The sequence below is a fragment of the Pelophylax lessonae genome (assembly GCF_965119305.1).
Source record: "Pelophylax lessonae genome assembly, chromosome: 12".
In the NCBI taxonomy this organism is placed as follows: Eukaryota; Metazoa; Chordata; class Amphibia; order Anura; family Ranidae; genus Pelophylax; species Pelophylax lessonae.
This window is the reverse complement of record NC_138779.1, coordinates 135,375,811-135,391,188: the sequence shown is the minus strand read 5'-3', so window position 1 is coordinate 135,391,188 and position 15,378 is coordinate 135,375,811. Positions and strand designations below refer to the sequence as shown.

Genomic DNA, 15,378 nt, shown 5'->3' with positions numbered 1-15,378 from the left:
CAGAAGGAAGGAGGTTCTGATTCCTCTATATAGATCTATAGTTGTAACTAGAGGGATCACCAGCAGGAGGAAGGGTTTTCTGATTCCTCTATATAGATCTATAGTTATAACTAGAGGGATCGCCAGCAGAAGGAAGGAGGTTCTGATTCCTCTATATAGATCTATAGTTGTAACTAGAGGGATCACCAGCAGGAGGAAGGGTTTTCTGATTCCTCTATATAGATCTATAGTTGTAACTAGAGGGATCGCCAGCAGAAGGAAGGAGGTTCTGATTCCTCTATATAGATCTATAGTTGTAACTAGAGGGATCACCAGCAGTAGGAAGTAGGTCCTGATTCCTCTATATAGATCTTTAGATCAGTAGAGGGATCACCAGCAGAAGAAAGGAGGTTCTGATTCCTCTATATAGTTCTTTATATCAGTAGAGGGATCACCAGCAGGAGGAAGGGGGTTCTGATTCCTCTATATAGTTCTTTACATCAGTAGAGGGATCACCTTCACCAGCAGGAGGAAGGGGGTTCTGATTCCTCCATATAGATCTATAGTTGTAACTAGAGGGATAACCAGCAGAAGGAAGGGGGTTCTGATTCCCCTATATAGATCTATAGTTGTAACTAGAGGGATCACCAGCAGTGGGTCCTGATTCCTCTATATAGATCTTTAGATCAGTAGAAGGATCACCAGCAGGAGGAAGGGGGTTCTGATTCCTCTATATAGATCTATAGCTATAACTAGAGGGATCACCAGCAGAAGGAAGGAGGTTCGGATTCCTCTATATAGTTCTTTACATCAGTAGAGGGATCACCTTCACCAGCAGGAGGAAGGGGGTTCTGATTCCTCCATATAGATCTATAGTTGTAACTAGAGGGATCACCAGCAGAAGGAAGGGTGTTCTGATTCTCCTATATAGATCTATAGTTGTAACTAGAGGGATCACCAGCAGTAGGAGGTAGGTCCTGATTCCTCTATATAGTTCTTTACATCAATAGAGGGATCACCAGCAGGAGGAAGGGGGTTCTGATTCCTCTATACAGATCTATAGCTATAACTAGAGGGATCACCAGCAGAAGAAAGGAGGTTCTGATTCCTCTATATAGTTCTTTACATCAGTAGAGGGATCACCAGCAGGAGGAAATGGGTTCTGATTCCTTTATACAGATCTATAGCTATAACTAGAGGGATCACCAGCTGTAGGAAGTAGGTCCTGATTCCTCTATATAGATCTTTAGATCAGTAGAGGGATCACCAGCAGAAGAAAGGAGGTTCTGATTCCTCTATATAGTTCTTTATATCAGTAGAGGGATCACCAGCGGGAGGAAGGAGGTTCTGATTCCTCTATATAGATCTATAGCTATAACTAGAGGGATCACCAGCAGTAGGAAGTAGGTCCTGATTTCTCTATATAGATCTTTAGATCAGTAGAGGGATCACCAGCAGGAAGGAGGAGGTTCTGATTCCCCTATATAGATCTATAGTTGTAACTAGAGAGATCACCAGCATGATGAAGGAGGTCTTGACTCCTCTATATAGTTCTTTATATCAGTAGAGGGATCACCAGCAAGAGGAAGGGGTCCCGATTCCCCTATATAGATCTATACTTATAACTAGAGGGATCACCAGCAGGGGAATGAGCTTCTGATTCCCCTATATAGATCTTTAATGAAACCTCTTTTAGAATACTGTCCAGTTCTCTCTCACAGGAAAGGGGGGGGGGGGGTTACAGGCTGTTATTTAGGTATAGACAGTCAGAGGAGATCCATGGCTGGTGACACCTCTATAACAGGCTGGATGGAATGTATTACAGATTAGATGACAAGTGGAAATACTGACCTTTCCTACGGGGACAGACCTCCAGACAGCGGGCTGTGCCTCCTCACACTGTCTGTGGAAATAAGGAGCAGACCGGAGAATACACGTGTTTGTGTACACAGTATACAGTCCACTCGCCTTCTTCAATACAACGCGGTTACCCTGGCAACCATCACACGGTGCAGCACTGAAATATTCCCCCCGCACCTTCACACAGACGTTCCGCCCAATGTCAGGGAGGCTCTGTACATGTATTTCCGGGAAGAAGGGGAAGCGGCGACGCTGTGGAAGGTAAGTTTGGCCTGGCTGGAGGGGAAAACAGGAGCAGGGGATGATGCCTGTCATAGTGGCACCATAGTCAGGGACATCCTCGGATAGAGCTGGGAGGATGGCGCTTCGGAGGTCACAGAGCACCTATGAGGGAGGATGGCAGAAGAGTACAGGGGGCATGGAGTGGACCATTGTGTGTGTGAAGGGGAGACTACAGAGCATGAAAGGAGGGGAGCTGTACTAATGATAAACAGGCCTCAGCTGGGTCACATTTATTGTATGCAACCCGGGGAGGGGACTACCAGTCCAGTAGTACCATGCATTGCCACAGGTCACAGTAGTACTAGGCATTGCCACAGGTCACAGTAGTACTAGGCATTGCCACAGGTCACAGTAGTACTAGGCATTGCCACAGGTCACAGTAGTACTAGGCATTGCCACAGGTCACAGTAGTACCAGGCATTGCCACAGGTCACAGTAGTACCAGGCATTGCCACAGGTCACAGTAGTACCAGGCATTGCCACAGGTCACAGTAGTACCAGGCATTGCCACAGGTCACAGTAGTACCAGGCATTGCCACAGGTCACAGTAGTACCAGGCATTGCCACAGGTCACAGTAGTACCAGGCATTGCCACAGGTCACAGTAGTACCAGGCATTGCCACAGGTCACAGTAGTACCAGGCATTGTCACAGTAGTACTAGGCATTGCCACAGGTCACAGTAGTACCAGGCATTGCCACAGGTCACAGTAGTACCAGGCATTGCCACAGGTCACAGTAGTACCAGCATTGCCACAGGTCACAGTAGTACCAGGCATTGCCACAGGTCACAGTAGTACCAGGCATTGCCACAGGTCACAGTAGTACCAGGCATTGCCACAGGTCACAGTAGTACCAGGCATTGCCACAGGTCACAGTAGTACTAGGCATTGCCACAGGTCACAGTAGTACTAGGCATTGCCACAGGTCACAGTCCAGTGGTACTAGGCATTGCCACAGGTCACAGTCCAGTGGTACTAGGCATTGCCACAGGTCACAGTCCAGTGGTACTAGGCATTGCCACAGGTCACAGTCCAGTGGTACTAGGCATTGCCACAGGTCACAGTCCAGTGGTACTAGGCATTGCCACAGGTCACAGTGCAGTAGTACCAGGCATTGCCACAGGTCACAGTAGTACTAGGCATTGCCACAGGTCACAGTAGTACTAGGAATTGCCACAGGTCACAGTCCAGTAGTACTAGGCATTGCCACAGGTCACAGTCCAGTAGTATTGCCACAGGTCACAGTCCAGTAGTACTAGGCACTGCCACGGTCCGGTAGTACTAGGCACTGCCACGGTCCGGTAGTACTAGGCACTGCCACGGTCCGGTAGTACTAGGCACTGCCACGGTCCGGTAGTACTAGGCACTGCCACGGTTCGGTAGTACTAGGCACTGGCACAGGTCAGTGTTGTTAGTACTAGGCACTGCCACGGCCCAGTGTCGTTAGTACTACTCACTGCCACAGGTTGCAATCCAATAGTACTAGGCACTGTCATATGTCACAGTCCAGTAGTACAAGGTATTGTCATGGTTCAGTGTCAGTAGTAATTGGCATTGCCACTGGTCCCTGTCTAGCAGTACTAGGAATTGCTATAGGTCACAGTCTAGTAGTACTAGGCATTGTCATGGGTGGGTCAGTGTCAGTAGTAGGGCTGCAACTAACAATTTTTTTCAAAATCAATTAGTTGGCCGATTTATTGTTTCGATCAATCGGATAATATCCTTAACCACTTAAGCCCCGGAGGATTTGGCTGCTAAACGACCAGGGGGTATTTTGCGATTCGGCACTGCGTGACTTTAACGGACAATTGCGCGGTCGTGCGACGCTGTACCTAAACGAATTTGGCGTCCTTTTTTTCCCACAAACAGAGCTTTCTTTTGGTGGTATTTGAGCACCTGTGCGATTTTTTTGATCACGCGCTATAAACAAAAAAATAGCGTCAATTTTGCAAAAATAGCAATATTTTTCAAAAATAGCAATTTTTTTATATGAGATTCCCCCCAAAAAAAATGTAAAAATCCAAATTTTTTAACATTTTCGGCCAATTTGTTTTATGCTACATATGTTTGGTAAAAAAAAAATCGCAAAAAGCGTATTTTGATTGGTTTGCGCAAAAGTTATCGCGTTTACTAACAAAGGGAAAGATTTTTGTCATTTTTGTTGTTTTTTTTTTTAACGCATAATGGCGGCGATCTGCGATTTTTTTTTTTTTTTTTTTTTTTTATTGTTCAATAGTTTTTATTGAAAATTTTTCAATACAACATACAAGAATGCAAGAAACATTGCAAAGAAATATTGTTCCAAGTAAAGAATAACATAGAACAGCCAACCGCAACAAATCTGCGTCAATAACAACCAGACAGAAATAGCAAAACATGGGGTCATCATTTTTTTTTTTTTTTTTTTTTTTTTTTTTTTTTTTTTTTTTTTGCGGTACTGCGACATTGGGGCGGACAGATCGGACCCTTGACTGACATTTTTGACACTTTTGGGGTTACCAGTGACATTACTACTGTAATCAGTGCTATACATATGCACTGTTACTGTAAAAATACACTGGTAGTGAAGGGGTTAACTTTATTTGGGAGGGAGGGGCTGTGTGCGTCCCTAGGGGCGTGCTTTCTACTGTGATTGGCTGTGGCTTGAGCTGTAAGGACACTGATCAACGGATCTACATAGTAGATCCGTGTGATCAGTGTCTTTACACCGAGGAGAATGACAGGCAGCTTGTTTACACAAGCTGCCTGACTTTCTCCCTCTCCCCCGCCGATCGCAGAGTGGCCGGCGGACATCGGGTCCGCCGGTCACACGCGCGGGGGGGTCCGTGACCGCGCAGGAGCGGGAGCGCGCCGCCGGCGGCGCGCGCTCGCTCCCCAGACCCTCCCAGGCTAGCGACGTAGCGATACGTCACTCTGCCTGTGAGGGGCTGACCGCCGCAGTATATAGTCGTGCGGCGGTCGGCAAGCGGTTAAAGTGTGGTGTATAAATCAGTTAACCACTTGCCGGCCGGTCACGTTGACCGTACTGCGGCAAAGTGGCCCGATTCTGTCCAGCGACGTAGACCCACGTCGCTGGACTCCTCCCCCTGTAGGAGGCGCGCTCCTGCTGTTTTCAGTCACAGCGGGAGTCGGGCCAGGGGAGGAGCGGCGGCGATCGCCGCTGCTCTTCCCCGATCGTCGGGGAATCTAGTTTGGAGATCCACCCGCTTGTGTAAACAGAACGGGTGGATCTCCTAAGTGACAAGGAGTGACAGATTGCAGTGTTCAGCATAGCTCAACATGTGATCTGTCCTTGTCACTCAGTCACCTCCCCCCACACACGTCAGTAAGCAGCAGGCATACATTAACCCCTCCCTCTCCAATAAAATTAACCCCTTCCCTGCCAGTGTCATTTTTACAGTAACAGTGCATATTTATAACACTGATTACTATAGAAATGTCACTGGTACCCCCAAAAGTGTCAAAAATGTCAGTCAAGGGTCCGATCTGTCCGCCGCAATGTCGCAGTCCCGCAAAAAAAATCGCAGATCGCCGCCATTACGCGTTAAAAAAAAAAAAACAAAAATGACAAAAATCTTTCCCTTAGTTAGTAAACGCAATAACTTTTGCGCAAACCAATCAAAATACGCTTATTGTGATTTTTTTTTTACCAAACATATGTAGCAGAAAACAAATTGGCCAAAAAATTAGAAAAGTTTTGATTTTTACATTTTTTGAGGGGGGGGGGGGGGGAATTTCATATAAAAAAAATGTTAAAAATATTGTTATTTTTTCAAAATAAACGCTCTTTTTTTTTGTTTATAGCGCAAAAAGTAAAAATCGCACAGGTGATCAAACACCACCAAAAGAAAGCGCTGTTTGTAGGAAAAAAAGGACGTAAATTTCGTTTGGGTACAGCGTCACACGACCGCGCAATTGTCAGTTAAATTCGCACAGCAAAATCCTCCGGTGGTAAAGTGGTTAATATGTAAAGTTTAAAAAAAAAAAAAAGGCAAGTTATTCTTAAATATCTATATATGCAGTGGTAAATAAATAACCAACTATATGGTTAGGGAGCAAAATCTCTAATCCACTCTGATCCATCTCTAATCCACACTATGGATATAATTATTTTAATATAATGCACAATACTGGTAAAAGTTTATTTTAAATGTAATTGTAATGCCTTCTATTACCTCCAGTCTACCAGACAGTCTTCTCTGAGTGCAGTTGCTGATCTTCCCTGCACATAGTCTTTAAGGGTCCTTTCACACGGGCATTCCGCATGTCCGTATATCATCCTATTTTTTTGCGGATGATATACGGACATAATGTATGTCTATGGCATTGTGGATGTCAGCGGATGACCATCCGCTGACATCCGATTTTCGTCCTTTCAGTTCTGTTCCGTTTTTTGGAACGGAACAGAACCCTATTTTTGTTCCGTTTCAAAAACGGAACGGATGCAAAATCGGATGTCAGCGGTGTCATCCGCTGACATCCGCAATGCCCATAGACATACATTTAGTCCGTATATCATCTGCAAACGGATTGCTCCTCACACAATCACAAGATCTCAGGCACTTACTGACATGTATGGACGGTGTACTGAGCTGTATGTGTGCTTCACTGCATTTCCTGATATGTAAACATATAATGCATTCTGTATGCAGGACAACTAGTCTGCTGACCAACTAATCGATTATGAAAATAGTTAACTATTTTCATAATCGATTTGTTGTTTCAGCCCTAGTCAATAGTACTAAGCATTGACTCATAAGTGTGCCCCATACAGCATGACACCGTTTGCAACCCAGGGCTGGGACAGGTCAATTTTTAGTTGTACTAGGCATTGCCACAGGTCACATTCCAGTTGTACTAGGCATTGGCATAAGTCACAGTCCAGTACTAAGTATTTTCATGTGTCAGTAGTACTAGGCATTGTTATGGATCAGTGTCAGTAGTACTAGGCATTGACGTAAGTGTGCCCCATATATGACATTACCCCCTGTCCAACATAACACAAATTCATTGCTATCTAACATGTGATACTGACCTATGAGCATACCCTGTCCAACATGACACTGATCAATGACCATTCAACACATCACTGACCCATGAGCATGCCCAGTTCAGCGTGACTCTGACTCATAAGTGTGCCTCATTTACCACAATGGAGACCCACAAGTGTGGTAAAAACATGATGATAACCCCTGTGACTTGTATCAAGTTTTACTGCGTCCAGTTTCCACTGTTAATGCCTTGTCACGGGTCATTGTCCAGTAGTACTAGGCATTTTTAAGGGTCAGCATCTAGTAATGGTTGGCATTATCATGGGTTGGAATTCAGTAGTATGAGGCATTGTACCTGGTCAGTGTCCAGTAGTCCTAGGCGTTGTTATAGGTCAGTATTTAGTAGGACTAAGCCTTGCCATGAGTCAATGTTTTGTTTTTACCACACTTGTCTGTCTGCATGGTGTTAATTGGGGCATGGTTATGGGTCAGTGTTGTGTTGGACATTCATGGATCAGTGTTGTGTTGGATGGGACAAGCCCATGAATCAGTGTTATATTGAATGGAACACGCTCATAAGTCAGTGTATTCTTGGACAGAGCAAACTCGCAAGTCTCCCTTGTGAACTTATGTATTAGTGTTAGGTAATATTAGGAACACCCACAGTTAGGGGTCATTATATATAGGGTGCGGCTCCCAGTTTAGTTTGACATTGACTGGAGCACAACTTGTTGGCTAGCTTTAAGTATATGTACCTAAGTTGTCCTACTGAGAGTTTCCTTTTTTTCTTTTCAAGGTTTTGAGATGTCTCGTGTTCCTCTTGGAAAAGTCCTTCTTAGAAATGTCATACGACATACAGACGCCCATAACAAGGTAAAAATGACTTCATTGTATAATACTGGCTACCATAATTGTCTTTAAAGAGAGCTGCGGCTCCTTTAAAAAAATTGCATACATCCCGCAGCCAGCCCCTATTTACACCCCACTCGTTGTCCCAATCACGTGACTTGACAAGGGGCCATGCCCGAAACTCGTTGTTAGGACAACAAATGACGACCGTGATCTCTTCCTTCCCGTCCCGCGCTCCACCAGCGGCTCAAGCCTCACTCTAAACGGCCACTCCCCAAAGGTCTGACGTCACACTAGGGCTGCTCTCTGGGTGTGTACATAGCCACTGGTCGGCTCCACCTGCTCCCTTAGCAGCTCCACTGGTTGGTACATCTCCTGCCTTCCTTCTATCTGGCAGATTGTGGTCCTCCTCCCCTCTCCATGGCACACTGGGATTCCCTCCTATTGCTATTTCCATGGCTTGGAGAAGATTACGGCCGCCTGCACCGTAGCACCTTCCTGGCTGGTCATGTTACACTGGCAGCACGCCAGAGGGGATCCATCCTGTGAGTTTTTATCCATCAGGGTTTAACAATGCGGGTCAAGGGAGTTTGTTTCATGATTTATCACTGTCCTGCATCATGGATGGATGAATTAACTATGGAATTTTTAGATTATATTGTTCTATATCATCATTCACTATCCAATGGGTCCATTCAGCGCTCTCTTGTGGTCATTGTTGGTGTAACTGTATGCTTCAGCACTTTTCCTGGTATATTATTTCCACACAGCTGCTCTATGACCCCCCCGGGTGGCTTTTGATCATTATTATGGAGGGAGAGCAGGTCCCATTTTTCTAGCGCCGGGCCTTTTTGCTTTCACAGTCATCTCTAAACAACCCTGTCTAACTGTACTGTCCAATTTTCTTTTTTTTTTTTCTATAATCTTTATTTTCAACATGTACATAGCATACAAAAACAGTTGAGGTAATCGTGATTATCTACTACTTGTATGAGTCCAAGCATATGATCGAAACATACATCACAAAACACCTTGATGGAGTAAAAGATATGAAAGAGTGATTAAAAAAAACGAGTGACACATCAAGTAGGTCAAGGGCCGACCCAACAAGATAGGGAGGCCACATTGACCATCGTGTTCAGGAGGACAATTGACGAACCTTAGAACTGGAGTACCACATGGGGGGTTTGCCCTGGTGTCCATGGTATGGTCGGTTGCCAGGAGCCTCCAGTATAACAGCATTAAATTATCTTCAGCAAAATGGGTATTATTTCCCTAGCACCTTCTGTCTCACAAGTGCCACATAGGTAATAAACAAACCAAGTAAAACAAGGGGATAGGGAAGGATTGGACGCCAAGGTATACCTTTTTAGAAGCTCTAGACCATTCACACCAGCACGAACCGTTATACAGGCAAGGATTTATGTAATACAATACATGAATAAACAGATTACTACTCATCAGGTGGGTATTCCAAAGTTAGGGTCTGCTAACTTCAAGAGGGCAACATCAAGGCTGGATGGAACATAGTCCAAGTCCCTGTTATGATTCTGCCAGGCTGCCCAAGTCATTTGGAAACGTTCTGATGTACCTCTGCAGGTCGCTATCCACTCCTCTGCCACCGTATAGTCCTCTAAGAGCTTCCAGAGGGAGAAGCTTCCCATCTGCCATAAATTTACCACAAGTAGTGATGCCATCAGAGGCTCAGAGCCCAAAAAAAGGCCAGACATTCCCCCAATGGAAACTAGGTAAAGCCTCCCTATGGTGCAAAATGAGAAACAGAAGGAGCCAGAGAATATAGTCTATTGATGCAGTCCCAGGCCCTTAAAGCATGGGTCATCAAAGGAGACACAGCTGCCGACAAACCTCTGTTCTCCCGGGGTATACATGGGGCATTTGATGGGTTGTGTCCTGCTATGAATTTTTCTAAGTGACCCACAATTTAGTTTTAGTAGGGTGCCCCACTTAAGGATCCTCTGTAGGACTACTGCTCTGTAGTATTCTTATATCGGGTACACTCAAGCCACCTGACCGTTTAGATTGTTTTAACATGTGCATGGCTATCTGTGGTTTCTGACCCAACCAGAAAAAATCAGTAAAAATGCTGGTGAGTAAAAAACCCTCTAGGTATGGGACACAGGTACCATCTGCAGGAAGAAAAGAAGCCTCGGAAGGATGTTCATCTTAATGATATTGTTACGACTTAGCCAAGTAATATAAGGAATATAATTATGAGTATATAATGTCTCTGGTTGGTTAGTGAGGCTGATTCAAAGGTATTTTAGAGAGGATTTTGCCCAGGAAAATGAGAAAGCCTATTGCAAATTTGTAGTGAATTTGTGAGGTAAGGTAATGGGCAACGCCCTAGTTTTTTTTTTATAGTTTATCTTAAAAGTAGAGACCAATCCAAATAATTGAAGTTCCTTCATCAGATTAGGCAACGAGATCAGGGGGTCCGTGAGGTGGAAAAGGATATCATCCACAAAGGCTGAAAGCTTATGCTCCACTGTACCTACTGTAACACCTTTTACTATTCGGATCCGCTTGGATGGTCCTCAGAAACGGTTCCAGGGCTAAAGCAAACAAAAGGGGTGAAAGCAGGCACCTTTGTCTGGTGCCATTCCTAATAGGAAACCCTTGGGAAAGTTTACCATTAACCTTGAACTGAGCACTCGGGAAATATATAGAGCCAAGATCCAACTCCGCATATGCGGGCCTAGCCCCATAGTCTCCAATACCGCGGTAAGGTATAAACAGTCGTCACGGTCAAACGCCTTTTCTGCGTCAGTAGATAAAATTAAGTAAGACAAAGGCAGGTGACAGACACAAGCTCAATGGATTAACTAAATAGCCAGAAGAGTTATCCCTAGTTTCTCGACCCGCTATAAAGCCTGTCTGATCCGGGTGTACCACCGACAGTAAAAGATGCTTCAGGTGATTTACGAGAATTTTTGCAAAGATTTTAAGATCTGCATTTAGCAGAGAAATGGGGTGGTAGTTTTAGGGTAAAGTGTGATCCTTGCCTTCTTTGGGGAGGATTGTAATCTGGGACAACAATATACAGTATCTCATAAAGGTGCGTACACCTCTCACATTTTTGTAAATATTTTATTATACCTTTTCATGTGCCAACACTGAAGAAATGACACTTTGCTACAATGTAAAGTAGTGAGTGTACAGCTTGTATAACAGTGTAAATTTGCTGTCCCCTCAAAATAACTCAACACACAGCCAATAATGTCTAAACTGCTGGCAACAAAAGTGAGTACACCCATAAGTGAAAATGTCCAAATTGGGCCCAATTAGCCATTTTCCCTCCCCGGTGTCATGTGACTCGTTAGTGTTACAAGGTCTCAGGTGTGAATGGGGAGCAGGTGTTTTAAATTTGGTAGGGCTGCACCTAATGATTATTTTCATAATCGATTAGTTGGCCGATTGTTTCGATTAATCGGATAAAAACCTCAAGAAAAGAAAAGTTTGGTGTATAATTTAGTTTAGTATTCTTGAATATCCATATGCAGTGGTAAATATAAATATCCAGCTATATAGTTGGATATTTAATCCACTCTGAGACAGATATACTTAGAGGTTTGAATGTGGTACATAGACTCAGAGATCCAACATTTTTCTAAAATTTAAAAAGACCTAAAACACTGTTTTGCAAATTTTCAGACAGGATTGTTATATAATATTCATGACAGACTCCCTTGTAAAATAGGCAGGTAGCTTAATAAAAGCTCCCTGCGCCTGCTGTCACTTATGCTGGCCATACACACTCCTTTTTCTTTAGAATTTTTTTTGTTTTAAGAACATTTATCCGATTTTCTAACCATTAGTGGGGTCCATTCGGTGTTTGTTGTCAACCACAGTGACAGGAAAATTCAAAGGTGCAGAATAGAAAACTTTTCAATCAAACTAATCTTCAAATAGTGTATGTGGCTTTTGCTCAGACGTTCTCTTCATTTTAAAAATTGAATGTTAAAAGCAAGTGGAATTTTCAAACAACACTCGTCCATTCAACGAATATACAAACCATTTTTGTACAAAAATATTCATGCAAATATTCTTGTCCAAAATCAATACATGTTTTAATACATGTATGAGCAGCATAAGACATTTAGTAGCAGTAGCATGCTTTTTTTTTTTTTTTCTTTTTTTTTTTTCTTTTTTTTTTATTTTTTATCACGTCATGATGGGGTTAAAAAAAAAAAAAAAAAATAGCCCTTTTATAGTACAAAGACAGCAGATAATCACTACTATAATATAATTTTTCTACTGTAAGATAGTGAAAGTATTATATCTTGTATCATGTGTAAATATATATAATAAATATGCCAAAAGTCAGATATGTAGGGTATTTTAACTGGGAGTCAGACATGAAGCTATATAAAGGGTGAAAGGGGGAAAATACAATTTTTATATTAAAGTAGTACTAAAAGCTGAGACTGTTCTTCATGGATATAATCATTTTAAATATAACGCACAATACTGGTAAACTTTTATTTAAATGTAATTGTAATGCCTTATATCACCTCTAGTCTTTCAGCCTCCACCTTCCCATGGTTCATATGCTGATCTTCCCTGCACAGAGCCCTTAAGGTGATAGTAAACATTTAATTTTAATTTTTTTTTTTAACAAACTTGTCATACTTGCCCGCCTTTTGTGTAATGGTTTTGCACAGAGCAACACTGATTCTCCTCTTCTGCATCCCCCCCCCCCCCCACAGCCCTTCTCACTCCTCTGCCTTCAGAGTGCCCCTATAGGAAGCCGCAAAGTATAGTATAGTGTGCCCCTATAGCAAGGTAAAAAAACTGCCTTTAGAATCACTTGGTTTCTTCTCTTGCCCAGGACTATATGTCCCATAAGGCATTGCTCCTCACACATTCACAAGTTCTCAGGCACTTACTGGCATGTATGGAGGGTGTACTGAGTTCTATGTGTGCTGCACTGTGTATACTGACATGTATGGACGGTGTACTGAGCTGTATGTGTGCTTCACTGTATTTCCTGATCTGTAAACAAATAATACATTCTGTATGCAGGCCATCTAATCAGCTGACCAACTAATTGATTATGAAAATAGTTGACAACTATTTTTATAATCGATTAGTTGTCGATTTATTGATTAGTTGTTTCAGCCCTAAAATTTGGTATTATTGCTCGCATTCTCTCAACAGCTTCAACATGGCACCTCATGGCAAAGAACTCTGAGGACCTGAAAAAAAAATTATTGCTCTACATAAAGATGGCCTAGGCCAGTGAGGAACCTTGGCACCCCAGATGTTTTGGAACTACATTTCCCATGATGCTCAACTACACTGCAGAGCAAATTGAGCATCATGGGAAATGTAAAAAAAAACATCTGGGGTGCCAAGGTTCGCCATCACTGGCCTAGGTTATAAGAAGATTGTCAACACCCTGAAAGTGAGCTGCAGCACGGTGGCCAAGACTATACAGCAGTTTAACAGGATAGGTTCCACTCAGAACAGGTCTTGCCATAGTTGACCAAAGAAGTTGAGTGCACGTGCTCAGCGTCCTATCCAGAGGTTGTCTTTGGGAAATATACAAATGAGTGCTGCCAGCATTGCTGCAGAGGTTAAAGGGGTGGGGAGGGTCAGCCTGTCAGTCCTCGGACCATACGCCGCACACTGCATCAAATTGGTCTGTGGTCCCAGAAGGAAACCTCTTCTAAAGATGATGCACAAGAAAGCCTGCAAACTGTTTGCTGAAGACAAGCAGCATGGATTACTGGAACCATGTCCTATGGGCTGATGAAACCAAGATAAAATTATTTGGTTCAGATGGTGTCAAGCGTGTGTGGCGGCAACCAGGTGAGGAGTACAAAGACAAGTGTGTCTTGCCTACAGTCAAGCATGGTGGTGGGAGTGTCATGGTCTGGAGCTGCATGAGTGCTGCTGGAACTGGGGAGCTACAGTTCATTGAGGGAACTATGAACGCCAACATGTAATGTGACATTCTGAAGCAAAGCATGATCCACTTCGGAGACTCGGCCGCAGGGCAGTATCTAAAACACAACTCTAAGATGACCACTGCCTTGCTAAAGAAGCTAAAGGTAAAGGTGATGGACTAGTCAAGCATGTCTCCAGACCTAAACCCTATTGAGCATCCGTGGGGCATCTTCAAACAGAATGTGGAAGAGTACAAGGTCTCTAACATCCACCAGCTCCTTGATGTCATCATGGAGGAGTGGAAGAGGACTCCAGTAGCAACCTGTGAAACTCTGGTGAACTCCATGCCTGAGAGGGATAAAGCAGTGCTTGAAAATAATGGTGGCCACACAAAGTATTGAAGCTTTGGGCCCAATTTGGACATTTTAACTTAGGGGTGTACTCCCTTTTGTTGCCAGCGGTTTAGACATTAATGGCTGTGTGTGGAGTTATTTTTAAGGGACAGCAAATGTACACTGTTATACAAGCTGTACACAAACTACTTTACATTGTAGCAAAGTGTAATTTCTTCAGCGTTGTTACCTGAAAAGGTATAATAAATAATTTTTCACTTTTGTGAGAGACTGTAAGTCTAAGTTTGTCTGTTTCTTTGCCGTCAAGGATGGCAACCCTGCTCAGGCCAAATAGTGACGAATATGTGTCGATTTGGAAGCTTTCGCCTCGGGAGAAAAGGAGTCGTCGGGATGATCAAATTCAGCATAATAGTCCCAAAACAGGGAGGCAATCTTAGAAGAGCCTCAGGGTCTCCATGACGCTTATGACAAAGTTCAGTCGGCTTGCTGGTCTATTTTAAGTTTAGAGCCCATAGAAATTAGTTTGCGCCTCACCACAGCCTTGGGGCCTTCCCATACTATCCCTTTGTCAAGGTCATCAGTGGTATTTTCCCTGAAGTAATAGGTGAGGGTACCGGTAATCTTAGCAACTACAGCGACCTCGTCAAGGAGATTTTCATTCAATCGTCAGGACCATTCCTGTGCAGCTACCTGCGGCAATAATATGATAGCTGTCACCAGGGCGTGGTCATAGTCATTTTTTTAATCTTGTAGTAAATCTAAGGCATGATGATTCACATACAAAAGGTCAATTAGTGTGTCACCATCATGGACCCTCGAGTAATAGCTAAAATCTTTGTCATTAGTGTGTAGCGCCCTCCAGCTATCAACTAGAAGGTGTGCCTGCATAGCCTTTAGAAGTACTTTAAAAAGGCATGGGAGTATGTGGGTCTATTTTGAGAGATATCAAAAAAGGGGTCTGAGCTGACATTAAAATCGCCCCTAAAATGTCGCTAGGCGGTCCAGCACAGAATTTATAAATGTAAGTTGCTGAGCGTTCGGGGCACATAGCGTATCAAATGTGAACTTCTGGTCAGCTATAGTCCCTTTAAAAAAAAAAAAAAACATATCTCCCTTGGGGGTCTGTTTAGGTGTTCAAGAGGTGGAAAGGGGAA

The 15,378-nt window shown here is 43.5% G+C and overlaps 2 protein-coding genes across 2 annotated transcripts in view; one reads left to right on the top strand and one right to left on the bottom strand.

The window, feature by feature from the left end:
- The window catches only part of PIH1D2 (PIH1 domain containing 2), a 58,257-nt gene extending 56,337 nt beyond the window's left edge, over window positions 1–1,920 (bottom strand). Inside the window, exon 1 of the mRNA XM_082274167.1 lies at window positions 1,831–1,920. The gene's annotated coding sequence lies outside the window, so the exon portion shown is untranslated. The remainder of the gene's footprint in view (window positions 1–1,830) is intronic.
- An 82-nt stretch (window positions 1,921–2,002) lies between these two features.
- The window catches only part of NKAPD1 (NKAP domain containing 1), a 57,267-nt gene continuing 43,891 nt past the window's right edge, over window positions 2,003–15,378 (top strand). Inside the window, exons 1-2 of the mRNA XM_082274168.1 lie at window positions 2,003–2,100; window positions 7,909–7,985. Of these exons, the coding sequence (XP_082130294.1) occupies window positions 7,917–7,985 (69 nt within the window). The 5' untranslated portion in view covers window positions 2,003–2,100; window positions 7,909–7,916. The remainder of the gene's footprint in view (window positions 2,101–7,908; window positions 7,986–15,378) is intronic.